Raw genomic sequence first — 25,080 nt, 5'->3', positions numbered from 1 at the left:
GACCTTGTTAAGTGCAGTTATAAGTTGAGATTTAGAGCAGTCAGAAAATACCTCATCAGTTACTTCAGAATCTGATTCTGATTCTGATTCATCGTCTGAGTCTGCATCTGAGTCAGCTGAAGCCATCAGGGCTAGATTTGCCTCTTCTTCTTCCTCAACTTCTTCCTCAGATGATAGCTCTTCAAAAGTAGCCATCAGACTCTTTTTCAATTTGCTCTTGAATTGTTGCTTCTTTGAGCTGTATCTTTTGCTTTTGTCTTTAGCAGACATTTCTGGACAATCAACAATAAAGTGTCCTGGCTTCTTACAGTTGAAGCAGTTCTTCTGATCATCCTTTTTGCTGACAAAATTTCTGGAGCTGTTACCTCTGAAATTTCTTTTGTTAAATCTGTTCCATTGCTGAAACTTGGTGAATAAAGCAAACTCATCCTCATTCATCTCATCCTCTTGACCATCAGCAGAAGATTCTTCTTCAATATCAAGAAGCTGAGTCTTAAGAGCCTTAGAAGTAGTCCTAGTTGACTGTAAAGCCACTGACTTGGACTTCTTCTTAGTTTCTGAGTCAGCATCCAGAACCATCTCATGGCTTCTGAGATTGCTTATCAGAGCTTCAAGACTCAGAGTCTTGAGATTTTGAGCTTCCTCTATTGCAGTGACCTTGGGTCTCCAAGCAATAGGAAGACTTCTCAGAATCTTCTGAACATGGTCATAGGTGGAATAACTTCTCTTAAGAGCTTTAAGACCAGATACAAGGATTTGAAACCTTGTAAACATAGTCTCAATGTTTTCATCTTGTTGCATAGTGAATAGTTCATATTGTCTTATCAAAAGACTAGCTTTAGCCTCTTGAACCTTTTCATTACCATCATAGGTAGCACACATAGAATCAAAGATAGATTTAGCAGTAGACTTGTTCTCTATTCTGACATAATCCTCATGTCTAATAGCACCAACAACAATGTCATTTACTCTATGATGCTTAGTGTAGGTTTTTAAGTTAGCTGGTGTGAGTAACTTTCTATGCTCAATGGACAACCTTCCATGTTCATTTAAGTTTTCAAAAGTTACTCCCAACTCAACCAAATCCCACAACTCATGATCAATAGCAGTAATATTGCTATACAATCTCTCTTTCCACCACTCAAATAATGAAGCATCACCATTGAATATAGGGGCTTTTCTGTTGCCACTATGTTCATGTGATTCATTACTTAAGTAGTCAAAACCAAAAGCATTTCTAGTACCACCACCAGCACCACTGGCCTCACCGGCTTCACCGGTTGTTCTAGTACTACTATCATCTCCTCCAGACATAGTGTTCTCACAAGATCTTTACTGTCTCACTGTTAAGTGAAAGTAACAGACCAGGTGCTCTGATGCCAATTGAAGGTGTGAAAACACAAGAAGGGGGGGGGTTGAATTGTGTTTTAGCTAAGTTAAAACTTTTTCAAGTTCTTAACTCAACTACGTTAGCAGCGGATAAATAACACAAATAATAACAAGAGAGAGAGAGATCACACAAGCAATTTATACTGGTTCCTCTCACAAAACGAGAGTAGTCCAGTCCCCTTGCACTTCCAAGGGATTTCACTATAATCACATAAGATTACACCTGCTCAAGCACACAAGCAAGAGACTTCTCAACAATGCTCAAGCACACAAGCTTAAGACTTCACAACAATGCTCAAGCACACAAGCTTAAGACTTCTCAACAATGCTCAAGCACACAAGCTTAAGACTTCACACTTAAGCACACAAGCTTAAGACTTCACACTTAAGCACACAAGCTTAAGTTTCCTCAAGTAATAGAAAAGTAAATATCAATATACAAATGCTCTTAGATGAACCTAAAGAGAGCAAATACAAAGAGTACAGAGTATTTGACTAAAGTGCAAAAACACTTAACAGAGGTTCAGAGCTTGTATATCACAGAGTTCAGAGTTTGTTCGGCGTATGTTCAATCCTTAATAATTGTATATAGTTGTAGCTAAATCTTCTAGTATATATACCACTAGAAAAGAGTCGTTGCAAAAGGAGCCGTTGGAGTTGATAATCTTTTGTCTTCAAGCAGTCTGTCTTGATGCAGTTTGGTTGTATCCAAAACTAAGAAAGAGTTTCAGTTACTTTGACTACTGCAGAGTGGACTTTCCTTATTCAGCTAACAAAACTGAAAACCCACGTTCTCAAGTTAGGACAGACAAAACGAGAGTAGCTGAACTGATCAGGCTTGAAAGGTCCTTTTCTTCATTGGTAGAAGAGTTGACTAGCAAAGGGAATCTTCACAGCTTTCAAAGAGATCTTCAGACTTTGATGAAGCTAGAAGTCAGTCAAGAAGTTCTGAAGACTTCATCCTCTGAACGTTGTAACTTCTGAAGTCTAACATCTTCTGAGCGCTTATGAACTTCTGAATTCACATCCTCTGAGCTTCACTCAGAGCTTATCTGATGCTTATATCTGCGCACTTAAAATAAATTTTTAGTCCTTCCAATTGTTTATTAATACTTTGTTATCATCAAAACCTTTATAGATTTAGGGGCAAACATTTTTAAATCAATTTTGTTCCAACAAAATGAATATAGAGTCAGAGACTTAACTGTTCCGGCAACAGATTTTGAGGGTATGAAAGTGTTTGCCTTAAATCTGGACAATCCAAAATCACAAACCTAAGCTTGAAATGAAAAAAGAAATCACCTACATGTACAAAATTTTATGAAAACTCAATAAACTGCTATATTAGTTTCATTCCACCTTCACAGTCCAATTTTGGTCCACTAACAAGTTTGGTGATTTGAGATCCCAGTGCACGATTGGGGGTTTCAGACAATGGAGATAATTCATTCCTTTAGCCTGCAATCGGACAAACGATATATCATGTACAAGATAAATATTTAGTGTGACAAATTAACAATATCTGACAAATTAATGATTGTCATTTTTTTTTAATCATATGTTTACTTATTAAAAAAGAATTGTTGTTCATATTATTTTTTATTGGATTTAAATCATGGTTATAAATGTTTTTTTACTATTATTTATAAATAAATGTTGTACTCTATTTTTTTACTCATTATTTTTTTATTTGTCTAATTTTTCATGTGATATTTAACAAATACACTGATAAAATAATAGAAACTCCTCGAATGACTATACTATAGAATCAATTGGAAAAATGTGGAATTGAGAAATTGATATGCTTAAAAAAAATTATTCTTAAACTTCATACTTATCAAGTAGAGAAAAAGGTGTCATTGTCTGAAATATAAAAGGAATGAAGTAATTGACTTCATAGATTATTTTTCTATTTCATTTTATTATTCTATTAATTATGGTTTACCTTAACGTGGTTTTTCTAATAAAAAAAATACATAGTGATTTGTACCAAACAAAATATTAAAATACGGGGGTATTGATAAAAAAAATAACCTACATGGAGGTATTAAGCAAAAAATAACTTACACGGGGTGAGACATACATTTGTAGATTTTATTATATAAAAAATACGATATCAATTGAAAGCAGGGAAAGTAACAATGATTTTATATATATATATAAAAAGAATTAAAAGCAATAATATCATGTATTACTTTATTTTTATTCTCCATACATCACTGTAAAATAAACAAATAAAAATAAAAACAAATAGATACATTTTTTAAAATTTGCACATTAACAAATGAGATATGCTTAAAAAAATTATATATTTTTTTTTGTGTCAAGCAAATGACAAACAATTCTACTGTTCATTACTTTTAAATAAATAATATTAAAATTAAAATCGCCCCATTTTGCTTCTCAAATGTGAAATTTTTTCACACGAGGACATGAGATAAAATACTCCTGAAGAAAATAAATGTCTAAAGGAGAGAGATGACGATTAAGAACAAATATATTAACCGTTAGATTAGTTTTTGCATAATGACATTTTTTTTTATGAAAATAAAAGAACAAATATATGAACATGTGAGTTGGGAACGGGGAGTGGAGTATCACTCTCCATTATGTCATTTCTCCTTAAAATCTCCAAAATTTGGATCTTTTATCATATTTAAATAAACTATTACATTAAATATAAAATTAATTTTACAAATAATTAAAAAAATCACAATATTAAAATTTTAATAATCCATATTTTTCATGTGTGAAAAAAAATGATCTATATTTTTCATAGAACATTAACCCGGGCGATAGCACGGGTAAGTTATACTAGTAAATAAAAGAAGAGAATAGAAGGGTAACTATTACTTGTTTAACAAATTGAAGAATGAATCGATTGTTAGTTGGTTCAGTGGTGATTGACACTGGATTTGATAGAGAATATCACAGTTCGATCCCTGCAACCGTGATTGGAAGGGGCCAGAACCACTTAATGTCAGAACTGACCCCAAACTAAATTAAACGGTTCAGTAGACCGGATAGTGATAGTGAAAAAAAAAATCGAACATGTGAGACCTTCGAATCCTAGCTCAATCTATAATCTAAAATTTCTGAGGACAAACAATTAATTTTTTTAGGCGAAAAAAAAAAATAACCAAAAAAAGAGTATAACTGGTAACACATAAATTGGAGTTATTTGTCAAGTTGCATTAAAGATGGTCGTTAAAGATACCTTAGAGCATCTCTAACGGTGATACCACTTTGTGTATCATACATTAATAACAAGTGGTCCTTACAATGTTATGTAATATTTATGCAACTCATACATATTTTACTCTCATTGTGATACCACTTTTTGAGTATCATACATTAATGACAAACGATAATATTTTGACATATATGGAAGCTATTAAATTGAATTTATATACCAAAAATAAAAATAACAATAATATTAAATTGATGATACGGTACATTATTTAAGGTACCGATATCATCAATTTTGATACATCTGTGTCACGTCATGGAAATCCAATGATAAAAAAGTTAAGGTACCGTATCATTAGTCTATGAAACTCTCTTAGATATCTTTATTGGATATGCTCTTATGCACAATAAGGTTTAAGCTTTTTTTTTAAGAATTTTCAAATTTGTTAGGTTTTTCTTCTTTTGTTTAGTTTGCTTGATGTAATCTTTTTGGATAATGTTTTTTTCACTATACTTTTTTCCTCTTCACTATCTTTGGGTTTTCTTAGTAAGATTTTTAACAAATTACTATAATTGTTGTACTACATCTTTGTTTTCTTGGATTTTAATTAGTTCCTCTAGCTACTTATTTTTCTTTATTTTACTTAAATATTTTTTAGGATACTATAAACTGATAGTGGATTTGGATCACCTTGTTGGATATTGTATATTGGGCCTAGAGTTGTGCAAGCCCAATATCAATTGATTGTACTTTAAGTTCATTGCTTGTATATGGTACATTGCCTATATAAAGTATATGTGGCTAACAATTGTGATTAATGAGAAAGATCCCTTGACACTAACAAGTGGTATCATCACCAAAAGTTCCAAGGACCTAGGAGTGGTTTTGCAAAACCACCATCAAAGAGTTTGTTACAACCGTTTTCCAACTGTTTCTTCTTCAACAAACTTCTTTCTTCCTCAGTTTTCCAACGATCTTGCAGTTTCAATCTGCATCTTTCTGCAAATCCATCAATTCTTTGTCTTTCTTGCGCATCAAGTCATGACAGAGAATTCAGATTTTCTGAAACCTTCAATCCCTAAGTTTGATGGATTTTATGATCACTGGGCAATGTTGATGGAAAACCTGCTGAGATCAAAGGAGTATTGGTCTTTGATAGAGGATGGAGTTACAATTGCGCCTGCAAATGCAACCGAAGATCAAATCAAAGCTGCAGCTGCAAGCAAGATTACTAATATGAAGGTAAAGAATTACCTGTTTCAATCTATTGATCGTGCCATTTTAGAAACAATTCTTGCTAAAGATACTGCAAAGGATATTTGGGAGTCAATGAGATTGAAGTATAAGGGATCTACTAAGGTGAAAAGAGCTCAGCTTCAAGTTTCTCGCAGAGAATTTGAGGTAATTGAGATGGGTGAAAGTGAAACTGTGACTGAGTATTTTGCAAGAATCATGGCAATTGCGAACAAGATGACTTCTCAAGGTGAAAGAATGGAGCAAGCAACCATTGTTGATAAAATCTTGAGGTCTATGCCAGAGAAATTCAATTATGTCACTTGTTCAATAGAAGAGTCCAATGATGTGACTACAATGTCTCTAGATGCACTTCAATCCAGCCTGATAGTGCATGAGCAAAAGATGAAAAGCAAGAAAGTGGTGAACCATGATGAACAAGCTCTCACAATCTCTGGTGCAGGGAGAGGGAGAGGAAGGAATAGTTCATCAAGAGGGCGTGGCAGAGGAAGAATAAGCAAAGAAATTGTTGAATGTTTCAAATGTCATCAGTTAGGCCACTACAAGAATGAATGTCCTACTTGGGAGGAAGCAAAATATGCTGAAGCAGACTATGAAGAAGAGTTTCTTCTTATGACAGACAAAGATTGTGAAGAATTTGAGACTGAAAGATGGTATCTTGATTCAGGTTGCAGCAACCACATGGTTGGTAACAAGAATTGGCTCTATGAATTTGATGAAAATTATAGAGACACTGTGAAACTTGGAGATGATTCAAAGATGAATGTTGTGGGCAAGGGAAACATCAAGCTAAGAATCAATGGCAGGGTACATGTTATAACTGAAGTGTATTATATCCCAGGCCTAAAGACCAACCTTCTAAGCATTGGTCAAATTCAACAGAAGAATGTCACAATCATCTTCAAGAATGATACCTGCAAGATCTTTCATGATGACAAGGGTCTGCTGTTCACCACTCAAATGTCAGGTAACAGGATGTATACTTTGACTGCTACAGTTATCTCACCCAAATGCTTAACAGTTTCAAAAGAGGATTGGTCACAGTTATGGCATGATAGATATGCACATTTGAGTGTTAAAGGCCTAAATGTGCTAGCTAAAAGGAAAATGGTAGATGGATTACCAGTATTGAAAGAAATTGAGTACAAGTGTGAAGATTGCTTGACTGGCAAGCAACACAGAGAAGTCATTCATAAGCAAGCTATGTGGAGGGCAAATGAGAGGTTGGAGCTGGTACACTCTGACATATGTGGTCCCATAAACCCTACAAGCAATGGAGGCAACAGGTACTTCATTACTTTCACAGATGATTTCTCAAGGAAGACTTGGATTTATTTTTTGAAAGAAAAATCTAGTGCATTAGATACTTTCAAAACATTTAAAGTGCTAGTTGAAAAAGAATCAGGTTGTGCTATCCAATGTGTGAGAACTGATAGAGGTGGTGAATATGTCTCCACTGCTTTCAATGATTTTTGTAGCAATCAAGGCATCAAAAGACAGTTAACTGCTGCTTACACTCCACAGCAAAATGGAGTTTCTGAAAGAAAGAATAGAACATTGATGAATATGGTTAGAAGTATGCTAGCTGGTAAGAAAGTACCTAAAGTTTTTTGGCCTGAAGCTGTGAAATGGGCTACTTATGTCATGAATAGAAGCCCTACCCTGTCTGTTAAAAATATGACTCCTCAGGAAGCTTGGAGTGGGAAGAAGCCTAATGTGCAGCACTTTAGGGTCTTTGGCTGCTTGGCATTTGTTCATGTACCAGATAGTCAGAGGATTAAGCTGGATAACAAGAGTGTTAAATGCATACATCTTGGAATAAGTGATGAATCCAAAGCCTACAAGCTGTATGATCCAGAGAAAAAGAAAATTATAGTCAGCAGAGATGTAATTTTTGAAGAAAAGAAAGGGTGGGATTGGAACAAATCAGAAATCAAAAGAAATAGTGAGTTTATTGATGAGCCTGAAGAAGAGAATGATGAACCAGTCAATGATTTAGATGAGAATGTAGAAGAGGGTGGAAGTGATTCAGATGCAAGTCTCCCTTCAAACCCTATTCAAACTCCAAATGACTCTGAAGATGATGATCTTGATGTGCAAGCCTCAACCTCATTGGGTCCAAGAAACAGAAGACCACCAGTTAGTCACAATGACTATGTATCTGGTAGTGAGTTTGATAGTGATGATCTGCACAATCTGACTACTTATACACCAGCTGAAGATCCAAAGACATATGCAGAAGCTGAGAAACAAGATGTGTGGAAAACTGCAATGGATCAGGAGATGGAGTCTATAAAAAATAATAACACTTGGGAGTTGACAACTCTACCTGAAGGATCCAATGCAATTGGAGTCAAATGGATTTTCAAGACTAAATACAATGAAAGGGGTGAAATTGAGAAGCATAAAGCTAGACTGATAGCTAAGGGATATACTCAGAAACATGGAATAGATTACAATGAGGTTTTTGCTCCTGTAGCTAGATGGGATACTATAAGAACAATCCTAGCTCTTGCTGCAAAAGAGAGCTGGAATGTGTTTCAATTGGATGTAAAAAGTGCCTTTTTACATGGTGATTTAGATGAAGACATCTATGTTGAGCAACCTCTTGGATATCAGAAGGGAAATAAGAATAGTGCGTACAAATTGAAGAAGGCCCTCTATGGTTTGAAACAGACTCAAAGACCATGGTACAGTAAAATTGAAGGGTACTTCAATGATGAGAAGTTTGAGAAATGTCCTCATGAACACACTTTATTTGTGAAGTATCATAGAAATGGTAAGGTTCTGATTGTTAGCTTATATGTTGATGATTTGATATGCACTGGAAATGACTTGCACATGATACAAGCATTCAAAGAGTCTATGAAAAAGAGATTTGCAATGACTGACTTAGGAAAGATGAAATACTTTCTTGGAGTGGAAGTCATTCAATCTAAGGAAGGAATATTCATAAATCAGCACAAATATGCAGTTGAGATATTGAAGAGATTTGGCATGGAACATTGTAATGAGGTTTGCAGTCCTATAGTTCCTGGATCCAAGCTTGTCAAAGATGAAAATGGAAGTGCTGCAGATGCTAGAGAATACAAACAGATGGTGGGTAGCTTGATGTATCTGCTAGCTACCAGGCCTGACTTAGCTTTTTCTGTGTGCTTGGTTGCTAGATTTATGGATAGACCTACTGAGCTTCATGTCACAGCTGTTAAAAGAATAATGAGGTATTTGAAAGGTACTCTTGCTGATGGAATAATGTACAGTCATAACTCAGATGAAGCCAAATTGGTTGGATGGTCTGACTCTGATTATGTTGGAGATTTAGATGATAGGAAGAGTACTTCTGGATATGTGTTTATGATTGGAACTGGTGCAATCTCTTGGTCTTCAAAGAAGCAGCCCATTGTAACTTTGTCCACCACTGAAGCTGAGTATGTAGCAGCTTCACTATGTGCTTGCCAAGGATTATGGTTAAGAAATGTCATGAGTCATTTGAAGGTTGAACAAAGAGAGTGAACTATTGTCTACTGTGATAATAGCTCATCCATTAAGCTGTCCAAGAATCCAATTATGCATGGTAGATGCAAACATATTGATGTCAGATTTCACTTCTTGAGGAATCTTGCAAAGGAAGGCACAATTGAGCTCAAGCACTGTCCATCTCAGGAGCAGCTTGCAGATATAATGACAAAACCATTGAAGATTGATGCATTCTACAAATTGAAGGCTGGTTTAGGGATGAAGAATGCAGTGAAATGATAATGTGATGAAGCCAACACAGTTTGCTTGTGGACTGGTCTATTTGGCTGTGTTGCCTGCAGCAGTGGCCTGCTTGACTGGCTGGCCTAACCAGCTTGCTAGGCTTGCTTGTTGGCCTAGGCGCGCGCGCAGTTTTTTCTTGTTTGGCTTGCTAGTGTGTTTGCCTTAGCTTGGCCTAGCAATTTCTTCTAGTTTGTATATAATTTGTTTTTGTAATTGTAGGGTTATACAATTAGGGGAGGATACGTTGGATATTGTATATTGGGCCTAGAGTTGTGCAAGCCCAATATCAATTGATTGTACTTTAAGCCCATTGCTTGTATATGGTACATTGCCTATATAAAGTATATGTGGCTAACAATTGTGATTAATGAGAAAAATTCCTTGACACTAACACACCTCCTATACAGGAGTGTAGTTTTTATTTTGTGAATGAGGAGGTGGTTATCTTATGGTGCCAATATAGTCGAGACTTGGAATGTCATAATTTACTTATGATAATGATGATAATAATAATAATAATAATAATAATAATATCTTAAAGTTTTTTTTGAACGTAATAATATCTTAAAGTTGTATACTAAATTATTTACAAATTTAAAAGATGATTTTTTAATAAAATACTTATTCTTTTTAATTCATTAATTAACAAGTGCCCCACTTGTTAGCATGGCCCTTTCAATATTGGTCATTGTTGATCTATAGTACACACATTATGCCAATTCAAAAGGGTTTCATGTTTTGACCAAAACAAATAGTTTCATTTTAACGACATGATTCTTCATCTCATAATTATGTAGTAATTGAACGATGGTCCATCTAGCAGTAAGTGGTTTAACAGTGCCATTAAATGCTCACAAACCTGTTAGCTTAATTGGGATGAATAGGAGGGAGTGAGTGACCCTATGGTGTGAAGTGGGTGAGAAATGGAATTATGGACATGCCTCAATTTAAAGCTTTGAAGTTCCATCATCATGAAACTATTGTGTTTAGCGAGAATAGGGCATTCAATTTTACCTATACATACAGTATGTCTATCTTTGTGATTAAATTGAATGTCAAATAAGAAGCAATTTGGGTCACGATCATGTAACTCAATATCGAAAAATAAAGATGTTATCTAACCCATAGTATATTTTTTTTAATGGTGTGAGAAGCACCACAAAAACGTACACCCACAAGGGCCACAACGGTGAAGTTTCGAGTTTAAACTCGAATGAAAATGTTCAACTAAACAATCTCAGTATTACTTTTGATTGTAGATATTTGAAAGGTGTGGCTCAGACCTTATATTCTCCTCACCATGAACAAGACTTCTTGACCAGCAGCTTGTTACATGATTGTAGTTTGTAAAATATTTACTATCAAAATAAAATATTTACAAATTCTTATAATTAACTTTGAGCTAAAATGTTTGATTATTTTTTAACTTATTAAAAACATCTTCCCTCAGGCCTTGGTGCATTATTGTAGTGTCACAGTTTATTTTGCCTGGGTGGACGCTTAATGTTCAAGTGTATTGGTTGCACGCTTGTCACACAAAGTATTAATCATGCATGTTTTACAAATGGGACCATCAGAAGTGTGTTGTACATTCAAAAGTGAAACAGACATTTCCCTTCGTTGTCATCTTGTCATTTATTCTCTATATCTCACAGTTTCAAGCAAATTAAAGAATACCAGTGAATAGTCAGTAAGACTAAAACAATTTACGATTGAATATACGTATAAAGGTTCAAACTCAGGACTTTACAGTTATGTGTGTTGTTGTGGTGCTTGTCACTTCGTCTACAAAAACAATGAATGTAAATAAAAGAGAGCGAAAAGATTAGTAAATAGTCGGTAAGACTAAAACAATTTACGATTGAATATATGTATAAAGGTTCAAACTCAGGACTTTATAGTTACTGTGCGTTTCTATGGTGCTTGTCACTTCTTTTGCAAAAACAATGAATGTAAATAAGAGAGAGAGAGAGAGAGAGAGAGAGAGAGAGAGAGAGAAAATACTAATCTTACCAATTTACTTTTATTAAACATTAGTTGTTGGCGTTTTCTTTTTATTGGAAAGTGTTTGGTTCGGCAATGGTGTTTTCGGTGGGAGATGTTTCTTTTATGCTCCACTTCAGTGTTCAGTGTTCGGTTCTGGTTTTAGGTTTGGTGTTTTGGTTTTAGGCTTGGCGTTGGTGTAGGACGAATTTGAGTCATTGTTGAATTTTAGATGATGTATTGTAAGTGGTGGATTGGGGTGGTGTTGTACTTTTTGATTGGTTAAAGTGTATAAATCACTTTGTCTCTCTTTGTTTCATCTGACAATTCCTTATACTTCTTGTTTAGGAAATTGTCTATTAATAAAATTTAGCAGATTAAAAAAAAAAAAAAAGGTCTTCTATAAACTGATAATTGTCTCTGCTTATAAAGTTTTGTTTAGGTTCTATCTCATTCAATGTGAGACTCTTAATAGTTACCTAACATTGAAAATGTTTAGGTGACTTCCAATCCACCTCCTAGTATGAAGAATTACATGTATCAGAAGAGACATTATGGATGCATCTCTACCATGTTGACCTACAGATATGCTGCAGAATCTATTAAACCCAAGGGATAGACAGGTGATATTAAAATACCAGCCCAATTTCATGAAAAAGAGGACACAATGGTGTGGAGGCTAAATAGAAATGGAAAATACTCAGTCAAATCGGCTTATTACCATCTAATGGAAAGAGTCATTGATAATAAGCAATTAAGAGTGCAAGGAGATTGGAACAAAATCTGGAAATTAATGGTGCCAAATAAGATCAAAATGTTCATTTGGAGGTATGCTCACGGGGTCCTTCCAATACGATGCGTTCTGTTGGATATTTTGGATATTTCAAAAGTAAAATATTTTGCATTTTATTGTGATTCAATTAATTAATTTTTATTTGAGGAACTCTATTTTAAATGATTAAAAATTAATGGGGCAATGCAACTTATTTTCACATGTTTTTCTTTTATTGCTATTTTAACTCAAACTAATTGTACCTATTTACTTGCTATTGGACGGTTACACAATCCTAATTATTAGCATTTGTGGTTTTGCAACGTTAAATCCTTTTAGTTAATTGCTTATAAGAAAAAAAACAACATCAGAATGATAGGGTGGTTTTTTATGTGTGATATATTCAATATTATATTGATCGTGAAAACAAAAGGTTTTGAGAAAAATATTGTATATTATTATAAGTTTCAATATTTAGCCTTTTTCATTATGTGAAGTGTCTGAGTTACCAACCTTGTTGATGTTCTCGTGTCTTGATAGCCTCGGCATGTTTATCGTCGAGAAGAACCGGTTGTATTCTGGGGGAGTTGCGCAATATTGCGGATAACTCCTTAGTTCAGTGATTACACGCCTCCGGTTAATTGATTTTCAGCCATCCGCGACAACAATCTAAGGAATTATGGCTGAAGATTATTATTTCAATGACAACAAGGTAGATGGTTTCACTTCTCTTGCAGTTACCGGCACACGACGATATTGTGTTTGTTTTCTCTATTATGCACGACACAAAAATGTGGGGGTCAGTCTACTAAAGGAATCAGTTTTGTATGACCTTAGAATGTGGGGGTATGCCTTCTTTGCTTGCTAGGAGTCAGGTAAGTCTCTCTTAACTATTTTTGGTGTAATTGTTTTATATATGTTGGTATGGATATATCTATTTTAGCTAAAGAAATTAATATTAATTGTTAAGAGTATCAAGCCTTTGAAAATGTTTTGATGAAAACCTAACTTATGTTTTAGGATTGTGAAATGCTAAATTGAATTATGAAATTAATGTTTTTATTTATTGGTCGGTGACGACCTATTTATTAGTTGAACATGTGTATTTCATAATTGTTATTATTGAAGGAATTGTATAGATAAACTATTTTGCAATGTGATTTTATGAAGATAATGGTAGTTATAAAAATAAAATAGAAAGAAAGAAAGGGATTTTGAAGGTATGAATAATATATTTTAGTCATGTTTGTACGAAACAAACTTGGAGGGGTTACGATACATGTGAAGTTTAATTTATTCTTTTTGTGCAAATGAAATTCAATTTTTCTAATGAAGAATAGTAGTTTATTTCGTAATTTTTTTTTTGAGGTCAATTAGTGAGTAGAATAAGTGCAGTAATCGCTTCGTGAAAGGCCATTATCTCTATGTGTGGTATATATAATTGTGGAAAAGGAGAATACTTGTGACTATTAGGATTAGGATAATTGTCATTTACCAAAGTTGAGTGTTTTTTGAGAATGTGTTTGAGCATGACATGATGAACTAATTATATGCAAATATGATATAGACTTGCGTTTGAGCATGACATGATGAACTATTCAATTGTTTTGGTATGAATCAAATTAGCTTATTTAATTTGAGTTATTAGGAGGATCGTCTTAATTTGAAAGGTGTCAACATCATTTGGTATTAAATTTATTTTGAGGGCTTAATTATATCAGTATTGATTAAATTGTGAAAATTTGAATACATATATTTGAAAATCATTTGGTATATGCATTGAGTTTATGATATTTGATCCGTGTTGTATTGAAATTCCCTTTACTGGTGCATTTTGTTTGTGATATAGTTTTATTGACTATATATGTTATGACTTATGATACTAACACTTATGTAAAGGAAAGTGAAGCTTCTAACCTCATGTGAATTAAAGTACAAGAGGATCAAGTATGAATTGTAGCGCAAGATTATAAGGATGTGACAGCTATAATTATGTTGATAAATTTTTGGAAAGTTCAACTATCTTGGAATTAAAATATTGAGTATCCCTTATGATCCTAGCTAAAGATACTTGACTAAGGATTTTCGAGATATATCATAAAAGATTATATGTTATAGTGTGGATTAGTCATTGTATTAGAACAATACAATGATATATCATGAGATTTGTTTATGTAAAAATATATATTTGAGATTTATTTCTCTATTGTGAGAGTCTTTATCACTTGAAAATTATTCAAGTAAGCATGTGTGATAGATCCACAAATGAGGTCACATTTATTCAATGTGGGGGTGTCACTTAGAAAATATTCTAAGTAGACTTGTATAACAAATCTATAATAGGATATATGAGATATTATTTAGTGTGGTGATCCATTGTATGATACAAATATACAATGATGATGTTAATTGAATAAGAGCCAATGAGATAAATCTATAAGTAGATTTATTTTATTGATGAATAAGTTGTCGCTTAGTAGCCATCTAAGTAGACTTGTATAAACTTATTGTGAAAACCGAGTTTATTTTATAAACTTGTGAAATTATGAGATTAATTGACTTTGAGACGTCTTAGTCAATATTAGTGAATTGATCGGATCCGTTGACTTAACCCCTGGGAAGAAAATTGATAGGAATGGACTATGCCACTGAAAAACGACAAGTAATGGGAACCCAACCTTTGTGATTGGAGATCCCATGAAGAAGGTTCATATGGGTAAAAACAAGTTACTTGTTGGTTATGTTAGCACTAAAATTTTGTCTATTTCCTATGTGTTATGATAATGGCTATGAGAAGTGCTAAATTAAAATTAATTTGAGGGGTAAGCTTAAGGCTTTTAATGATTACCATAAGCCCTTGTGGGTGGTGTATGGTTGTAGCATACGCTAGATGGAATCACCTATATGAGTGTCAGGTGGGGCCGCTTGCATGAGACTGTGGCGGGTCTCTAGAGCACTCATGAAAACCAGACACGCGCACGGCCTAAATGCGCAACACCGCGTAACACGAGAATTGTGGGGGTGTGATGCGGGTGCTAGACCGCTAACACACGTCAAGTGTCTTTGGTTCATATAGCTTGCTACACCAATTTCACTATGTGTTAAGTCTATCATTCTAGCACTGGTTCATATAGCTTGCTACACCAGTTTGATGCGTCACACTCAAAAGTAACTCAGCCAATGTTTTAAAACAATTTTAATTTGTCATTCTTTAATTTAAACTTTTGAAATATGTGGGGGATTGTTGGATATTTTGGATATTTCAAAAGTAAAATATTTTGCATTTTATTGTGATTCAATTAATTAATTTTTATTTGAGGAACTCTATTTTAAATGATTAAAAATTAATGGGGCAATGCAACTTATTTTCACATGTTTTTCTTTTATTGCTATTTTAACTCAAACTAATTGTACCTATTTACTTGCTATTGGACGGTTACACAATCCTAATTATTAGCATTTGTGGTTTTGCAACGTTAAATCCTTTTAGTTAATTGCTTATAAGAAAAAAAACAACATCAGAATGATAGGGTGGTTTTTTATGTGTGATATATTCAATATTATATTGATCGTGAAAACAAAAGGTTTTGAGAAAAATATTGTATATTATTATAAGTTTCAATATTTAGCCTTTTTCATTATGTGAAGTGTCTGAGTTACCAACCTTGTTGATGTTCTCGTGTCTTGATAGCCTCGGCATGTTTATCGTCGAGAAGAACCGGTTGTATTCTGGGGGAGTTGCGCAATATTGCGGATAACTCCTTAGTTCAGTGATTACACGCCTCCGGTTAATTGATTTTCAGCCATCCGCGACAACACGTTCTGCATGGTGAGGCTTTTGAGGACGACTAGCACTGTTTTATTGGCTGTAATCACGCGTTGCAGGTCTGGACCGAGGCAGGATGCTAGAATCAACTGCAAAATATCACAGGATCAGATTTTGCAGATTTTGTATTCCTCATGCTGGAAAATCTTCCAGGTCAGCAGAGAAATTTATTTGCAGCAACCATGCAAGGGATTTGGTGGAAAAGAAACAACAAAATTCGGGAGAATGAGGATCGAAATGTCACTGCAGTCTTGAGGAGAGCAGCTGATATGGTGCAGACTGCAGAGTTAGTAGCAGTACCACTGCAGTGAAACTGAAGCCAGATATCAAAGTCACCAGGCACACACGTGGGCAGAAACCAAGGATAGGAACCATCAAGTGCAACATCGAACGAGGAGAATTTTTACAAGCATTTTCAACATGGTGCTTAGGTTCACCAGATGCACAGGAGGCGGATGGTCTATGGGAGACACTAAAATGGCTCCAGCAGGTGAATGTTGGGGAAGTCCAAAATACTGTGATGGACTGTTTGTCTGTGGTACAAAGCCTCAAAGGCAGATATTTTGTAAGCAATTTCTAGATTGTCATAATAAATTCACGGCGTGTGTTGCTCACTCGTTGGCGAGGACATCATGTTTATTTACTAGTCACCAAGTTTTTAATTACATGCCAACTTGTATTGCGGACATTATTCATATTGAAATGAATTGAGTTTATTCCTTTCCACAACAAAGAGGGACATGGTCTGATGTGAATACAAATTGAGATTATTTTCTTGCTCACCTTTATCTTTTTGAAACATATCCTACTGCCTAATAAAGTTCACATTCCAGCTTATTCTGTCCAATACCATGTTTTGATTGAATTATCTTTATTTCGTACTGTTTTTGTGCCGTTTACCTTTATTAAAGATTGCTTCTATTCAAACCATTCCTAATATCCACTAAAAAATGAAAGCTAAAAGAATTCAATAGCAGATACAAGTACTTTACAAAGAAAATCATATAGCATTTAAGAAATCCAGTCAACAATCATATTTAACCATACTTGGACTCTTGCAGAGAGTCTACAATATATGAACAAACCTATAACCTTACAACAATAACACATTTACAATCAATATAAATAAGAGTTAGAAACATACAACAAAAAATCACAACATATGGAGAAAGGAGAATTATGTTACATATATATAAGACCTTGAAATTTTTAACATGGTCATAACAAACTACCTAAAAAAAAGTAATCCAAACTCACAAAATCTGCCTCATACTGTTAGTAAAAGACCAACTAAAAGATTTCCTACTTGTGGGCCTTGGAGCAAAGTTGAGGCCAAACATTTCCTTAAGAGCTTGTTCTGGCTCTACTGGACCAACCAATTTTACAACAACTTCTGCACTCTCTCTAATGTGATCCATGTTGTTTGTGTCAGTCCATAAATGATGAGCCAACTGTAACCTCCTATGCTTTGAACTCAAACGAAGGCCCCATTTCAAATATAAATTTTCTCTATCTGATTTAGATAGCTTCCTCTGCATTTGATTGCACAACATTTGCCTCTCTCTTTTGAGATATCTCATGCTGTTTTCAAGTTAAAAAACATTGTAGTTTGTAAGTTTCATTATTAAAAAAGATTAAATAGTTCAATTCAGTGCAAAACATAGATAGCTGTAGTTCCTTGTGTGTTGTATTTACTATTTTTTTAATTGAAATTCAACACATAGACTGCATTTTTTTTATGAACCAGGTATCTCTGCACGCAGCTGCAAAAGCTAATCCCTTGAGTTGGGTAGGACCACAATGGGTGGCAAAACTCTCACTCAAGATATTTAACATTGTTGTACTCCCAGAGCTGAATTCGAATCTAGAACCTATGGTTAAGTTGGAAGAGATCTCTTGGCATCTTGTCGAATAGAGTGTGTATTTAACGTACTTTCTTACTATATCATAGGCCTTCGCCACTTCAAATGGGCGCTTCGCTTCGCCCTTTCTTTTTTTTATTCTAAAAAACGGGGCCTTACTTATTCAGTTTAGGGAGGATGAAAGACAAAGAAAGGGATCAGGGGGCTTATTATTCGGAGAAAGGGAAGGGACTAGTATAAAGTTTATAACCCAAATAAATTTGAATTTAATTAAAAAAAATTAGTCTACATGACATGTTTTAGTTGCGCACCTACAGAACATTAGATAAATTTATGTTTTTTAATTAACTAGACAAATGTCTAATATGTCGTCGCGATCACACAATATTATTTTTTAAAAAATATCTCATAATTATATATTTCATTTTAAAATATGTAATTTAATAAAAAAAAAAATTATATTTGAAATGTTACCTTGTCTCAGGGGTAAGTGTTCTTCCATCTTCAAGAGTCTTATTGCCTTGTAAAAAAGTTTGCTTAAGATACGATAGCCTTCTGTGTTCTACCTCCATATAAATAGAATCTAATGGATCCCCTTTGAAGAGAAGGAAAAAGTAAGTTCTGTGAACCAAGGAAATATTACAAGCATCCCAGAGTTCAACAATCTCCTTTTGCAGCCTGTTAAATTTTGAAGGCCAGTCTGAATCACTTTCTCCATCAGTTTGCATTGGGTCCAAACCTATATCTTTGACATTCTTTCCGGACATGATGACCTCCAATCCTGTCCCAGGAACCTATCATGCAAAACAAACTCAAACAATTACTGACTAAATTTTCAGTACAACCAGGCTTTTGGCATGTTTATGTGCTACTTATCTCAATAACAAAAATGGTTATGAAAATCTTAAATTTTTGGTTGAGCCTAACCTAACACAACCCTACAAAATCAGTTTATAAGGCGAGGGTTGCCTAACAGGTGGCCCGATAGCGGGTGGACCAATAGATATTTGATAGATTCTAACATCATCCTAGAGATTTGTATTGGGGCTAACTTAAAATTGCCTCCCTCCCAGAATTGGATATATGAAGTGTGACCCTACAGATCTTCGATAAAAACATGATAATATTATCTTAGAATTTACTTTGGGCCTAACTCAATCCCACAAAACCAGCTTATAAGGTGAGGGATGTCTCTCACTTATATATTCATTTTCAGACAATATCTCATCTAATGTTGGACTCTTTACACACACTTGGAGTCTTGGACTCTTAACAGAAGAATTATCCAAATGAACCAATAGAGCAACGGTTTTAAAATATATATAATAGAAGCCAATAAGAAATGGAAAAAACAAAACAAGGAGTGGAGATTTATAATAGAAGCTTACCTCATGGTCATCAAGTAAATTCAGTCTCTTAAGATTTTCTGTTTCCTTTGTTTTTGGAGTTAAAGGACCATTGCTCTCACTTTCCTTGTCAATGAATGATTTCACAATCTGTACATCATCAGAAGCAGGATTTTCCATAGAATTCCTCTCTGCATTTGCATTATAATGTAGTGTATGAACCTTCCTCGGAAATCCCTCAGGTCTTCCAGAAAAGTCTTTTTCATTCCCTATAGGAGGTGTGTTCTGAATCACATCATCATCTTCAAACCAATCGGAAGATAAATTCCTCATGAGACCAGCTTTACAACTTCTACTTCGGCTCAACTTCAAAGATCTACAACTAGAACTACTTCTATTACTTTCTATCATCCAAGGAGTACTATTTTCTGGAGTCGGAAAAGCAAAATATTCGCGCATATTGATCAGTCTATGGTCTTCCTTTAACACCGACGAGCACAAATCTGTATCGTTTTTGTTCTCAGCATCGACTACAATCAATCCTGACATATCTGTCTTTGCTTGATGAGGAGATGATGCACTAGAATCAGTATATGTATTTGATCTTAAATCTTCTGAGTTTGTATGTGCATGTGTGTTTGTGATAGGCTCTTCTATCTCAATGCACCTAACTTCTTTACAATAGTCCTCTTCATTCTGATCTTCAATGTTTTTCTGATCCAAATCATTCTGTAAAGCATTGTTAATGCTTGTAACTGATAGCCTTGGTGAAGAATTTCTAACCATAAGATTCTTTTCAAGGTCAGGGAGTTGGAACAAATTATCATCAGAACTAATACTATGTCCATCTGAATATTGAGATGCATCAAAGGACCTAACACTTTCTTCACAGTCAATACTTAATACATTTGGTTCCGGTTCTGGTTCTGGTTCCGGTTCCTGTCTTTGATTTTCAAAGTTCCATGTATTTCTCACGCGCAGTTTGGGATACCGGGGACCTACTAAACTCTCCTGGAGATTTGGAAGGAAAATAGATTAGGTCAAATTAAAAAGGCATGGTTACTATTGTTAAGGCTATAGTGTATGCAAATATAACTCACCACTCCTATTAAACAAGACACGTTATCTCCAGCTTCTTGGAGCATGTCCTTAATTTGAATTTGCGCAAGATCACGCTGCAATGTCAGCTCCCTTACCTCTTTCTTTAACTGCATATAAAGAGTTTGTATTTACAATAAAATAAAAAATACATATAAAGAGTGTTTGAATCAGAAGCTTTTATTATTACCATCTCAATTTCTTGATCTTTCTCTCTCAACAATTCTGAAGAATCAGAAATATTAGGACGGGATGATCCTGAATATCTCAATTCACTTTCCAGTTTAGCCAACTGCTTTTGTAATTGTTTGACTAGTGCTTTATCAGACACCACTACATTGACTTGTGCATTAGTTTCAACTTCTTTAGCACAGCTTGCAAATAAGAGTGTGTTTCTGGTTTGTTCAGCGTGGCTCCGTGCAGGGCTCATGGTACAGATGATTGCAGTTCTAGCATTGCCTCCTAATGAGGATTGCAATATGCGCGTTAGCTTTGAATCTCTGAAAGGAATGTGTCCATTTCTTCCCTTACTGCAACCAAATTCATTACTTTTAAATAAAAATGAAACAAATATTCACCCCTCTGCCCAAAATAGGAATAGCTTGAAGTTTCTGAAAATAGAAAAGACTGGCTTGAAACACAATGTGATCCGCTAAAATAGAAAAGACTAACACAATGTGTTTGGCTAAGTTTGAATTCGTCCTAAGAAGAGTTTAAATGCATAATAAAGGAGTGCTTTTGCTATGTTTAGAATTTAAGCATATCATAAATATTGGAACATAATCTTCATAAGCTAACCTGAGTTTGCGGATAACAGTTCCTAGAGTTAGTAAACTACGGTTTATGTGGCAACCTTCTTTCAACCTGGCACCAGCTGAATTGGTTTGGGATGCCCTTTCACTTCCAGCAAGATCAACAAAGTTCTGTAGCATAAAAAATAATCAGCATCATATTTCCTAAAGATGTCCATTAACTTAACAAACTTGATAGAAATATATTCTCATAAAATGATAGAAATATATTCTCATAAAATGAGCAAATCAGTCATACCACTGAAGCAGAAAGAGAGCTACACTTGTCATTTCCAAGGAATTCGCGTGCCGAACTTTCAACTGTCTGAAGAACCACATTGTTAAGCAAATGTAAGACAAGATATGCCATAAAACTTCCCTAAAGTTCTTTAACAAAAATTACAACATGTCATACCAGTTTAAGAATCTGATGAGATCTAGAACTTGCTTCATTCAGTGATGTCTCTCCTATCTGCCTTTGTGCTGCAAAATTTCGTATCGAACGATAAGTATTTTATTAGCGAAAAATAAAACAAAAAAGGAAATAAATTCAATTTATGTATCTGGATTTAGTAATTCAAACCCTTCTTACTTTCACAAAAAGAAATAAGTTCGGTAAAATGGTTCCAATCTGTTATAGTTTCCTCAGTAAGTCTCTCAACAACTGTCCCCCTCTGTCAAATTAACACAAACCATAAGAAAAATGCATGCATATTTACTATCTCTTTGGCAAATGATGAAGAATCTATTTACTTACCTCTGGATCATCAAGAAGTCGAAGAGGAATACAATCTGGACTAAGAAGATCCCTGACAGATTCATTATAAATCTCAATTGCTGAAAACTTCAACATGAATTCTCTCTCCATGTGCTATAAAAACAAGTAAATCCAAACAAAAAATATATATCGTTTTAGAAAGTCGACATAATGCAAGGACTCAGATACTCTACTACATTACAACAGTGTAGCAAAAATTTTATTCTAGTTACAAAAAAAAATTGCTCCACCGCTCCACCGTGGGAGAGGATCTGAATCCGCAATGCAATGATGTGTACGTGCGCGCGCGTGTGTGTTTCTCATTTACCTTCTCAATGTAGTTAAAAATATCAGCTACAGTGCATTCAGTTATACCACTCATGGTGTATGTTTTACCACTGCTTGTTTGTCCATAAGCAAAAATGCTTGCTGATTGATTAAACCATCAAAGAAAAATGTTAACATGAAATGAAACTTCCATTCAAGTTAATTCTGATAATAAAACAAAAAATCAAATCAAATAAACTCACAATTGATTCCACTAACAACAGAAAGAGCAACTTCTTTGGCTGCTGCTTCATACACCTCCCTTGTTCCACAATCTGATCTAAATACTCTATCTATAACCAAATCACCAAAAAAGGTAACAAATTATATGCATTCATATCACCAAGATTTGTAACATACAACAAAAATATACTAACACATTTATTAAATTCAAACTTTATAGTAAAGAAATATAATCAAACACATAGTGTGCACACATACCAAATGAATATGCAGTAGGATATAAAGATCTTTCAGAAACTGAAATGTTATTTCTATATATAATTGTAGTATCATTGATACATTCCCAATCAGATACATCATTTCTTGCAATTTCCTTATCATTTAAAGGCCGAATTCGAACCGAAACTCGAATTCTTTCTTCATGATTTTTTCCAGCTTCTTCAATTGCCTCTTCTCCTCCAACAGAACCCATTTTTTTCTTAGTTTCTTCTCATAAAAAATCTAAACTTTATTGTTATTATTATCATCACATGTCATTGTGACAATTTATTTAATGTTGTTGTTTTTGAATGGTTTGTGTTTGTGTTGTTGGGATGGTATGAAACACAAGGACCACTCATGGATTCAACCCCCAATCATTTTATCTGCAGAAACAAATTAATCAAAGGTTAAATAAACATAAGAAAAAATATTAATACTTTGTAGACATGTTTATGTACTTTATAATATATATAAAGTTCTATGATTTAAGCAATAATCTATAAAGTTGTATGATTTATTTATGAGATTAAAATGAGTTGGTTTCTGTATTCTTATGGAAAGATTGGAGTTTTGTGAAATGGTCCCCCATCTATTGAACAGATTGTCAAATACAACATCACATGGAATGTGGAAAAAAGTGTTTGGTTTTTTTTTTTTTTTTTTGTGAGGGAAATTTACCATAGGGTAAAGAAAATTCTTTATTCTTTATTCAATATTCTTTAACTTTATGTGCAGATAAATTCAGAGAGATAGAGATGTTTCTGAAAATGGAAGGAGGAGGAAAACAATGAATGGTTGTGTGATTGTGTCACTAAAAATCTTGTGTTCTATTTTGGTTTTTTTTTTTTCTTCTTCTTTTCAATAGTTCTAAATTTGGAATGTATAGTGTAATTTAAATAGAAGCTTAGTGGAAAATGGAAATTAAAAATTTAGAAATTGTCAGAGTTAAACTAAGATTGTTACTGACAGAGAAAATTTGTATTACATAAGTAACCTCAAATGCAAGTAAATGTCACATTTTTAAGCATAGACAAACAAAATTAAATTTCTTGTTTCATTCTAGACTTTAAGACAAACACGTCCTTATTAAACAGCTATAACTTGGAAGAATTCAACAAGTTTTTGTAAAAAATATTTATAAGTGTTAATAAGTCTCATATCGATTGGGAGATGATTATAAGTAAGAGATAATTTTCACTTTACAAGTCAGTTTTGTAAGGATGAATTGAGTTCAATACCCAATTCTACGATGGTATCAGAGTCTCACGACCCGTGAGATCGCCTACTATATATCAGGTTTCCGCTATCGGGTCACCCACCGTTTATATTCACGCACCAAGCCGAATATGTTGGGCGTGAAGGGGCGTGTTAAGAAGTCTTACATCGGTTGCGAGATGATTATAAGTAAGAGGCAATCATCACTTTATAAGCCGATTTTGTAAGGATGATGTAGACTCAATACTTAATTCTAAGAATATGTATTAGGTTTCCTCCACCAGAGTTAAGAGGTAATTATATATGAGTCGTTCTTTGTCGAAATTATAAGTGTGAAAATCTCTTTTAATTGATTGAAATTTGAACATTGATTTATCACGTTATATGAGTTTAGTCTCTTCTGCAAGACATATCTACGTTGATGAGTTTTAATATTCTTTTCTCTTTTCTTCGAGTAATTTAGTAGTTAAAATTTACTCTCTTAACATGAATAAGTAAAAAATTATGAATTCAAACTCTTACTTCTACGTATATAATAATGCAATGTACATAGAAGTTTCTATATTATTATTAGAATTAGAATGTGGTATGGGGTGAAGAACACAATGTGGAAGTTCAAGTTTCAAAGTCAACAGATTCAACAAAATGAAGAAAAAATAAGAATTGCATTTAAAGAAAATATAAAATAATTTAATTACAACTCATGCAAATGAGCTGTCAAATGTTAAAGAAGATCATCAATAGGGAAGAAAATAAATGAGAGGCTAATAAAGTAAAAGGTGAATGCAGAAATTGCATTTTCTCTCTTTATCTTTTACTACTGTCAAAAGGGAGTGTCTACCTGTAGATGTCTCTGAATTGCTAAGACTCAGCTTTTGAAATTGAGTGAAAGTTATTACATCTCCTTCTTAAATTTTTTGGACTACTTAAATAATTATATGGATTGTGAGTTAATTATGTGATATTAATGGTGTTAGTTTTCTGATATTTGTGGAATTGAAATGAAAAACTAAGGGACAAGTTAGTCTCTCGCAAATTTATATATGTTACATTATTTCTTCATACTC

General features: G+C 34.0%; 1 protein-coding gene across 1 annotated transcript; it reads right to left on the bottom strand.

Moving 5' to 3' along the window:
* Positions 1-17,160: 17,160 nt before the first annotated feature.
* Positions 17,161-23,615, bottom strand: LOC123905493 (kinesin-like protein KIN-7F). Its single transcript, XM_045955115.1, has 13 exons — positions 22,796-23,615; positions 22,558-22,647; positions 22,356-22,456; positions 22,028-22,141; positions 21,863-21,944; positions 21,686-21,753; positions 21,530-21,595; positions 21,278-21,402; positions 20,670-21,009; positions 20,482-20,589; positions 19,424-20,392; positions 18,510-18,829; positions 17,161-17,754 (listed from the first exon to the last, which is right to left on the bottom strand). The coding sequence occupies exons 1-13, from the start codon at positions 23,007-23,009 to the stop codon at positions 17,427-17,429; spliced, it is 2,925 nt and encodes a 974-aa protein (XP_045811071.1). The 5' UTR covers positions 23,010-23,615; the 3' UTR covers positions 17,161-17,426.
* Positions 23,616-25,080: the final 1,465 nt, after the last annotated feature.

The sequence above is a fragment of the Trifolium pratense genome, linkage group LG2 (genome assembly GCF_020283565.1).
Source record: "Trifolium pratense cultivar HEN17-A07 linkage group LG2, ARS_RC_1.1, whole genome shotgun sequence".
Classification (NCBI taxonomy): domain Eukaryota; kingdom Viridiplantae; phylum Streptophyta; class Magnoliopsida; order Fabales; family Fabaceae; genus Trifolium; species Trifolium pratense.
The sequence above is the reverse complement of the archived record's forward strand: the minus strand, read 5'-3'. Positions and strand labels throughout refer to the sequence as shown.

Excerpts from the sequence above, each read along its gene's own strand:
- LOC123905493 (XM_045955115.1), bottom strand. The coding sequence starts at position 23,009 with ATGGGTTCTGTTGGAGGAGAAGAGGCAATTGAAGAAGCTGGAAAAAAT. Across the intron at positions 21,596-21,685 it reads CTCATCAGATTCTTAAACTG|ACAGTTGAAAGTTCGGCACG; the intron begins GTATGACATGTT and ends GTGGTTCTTCAG. Across the intron at positions 20,590-20,669 it reads AAGATCAAGAAATTGAGATG|TTAAAGAAAGAGGTAAGGGA; the intron begins GTAATAATAAAA and ends CTTTATATGCAG.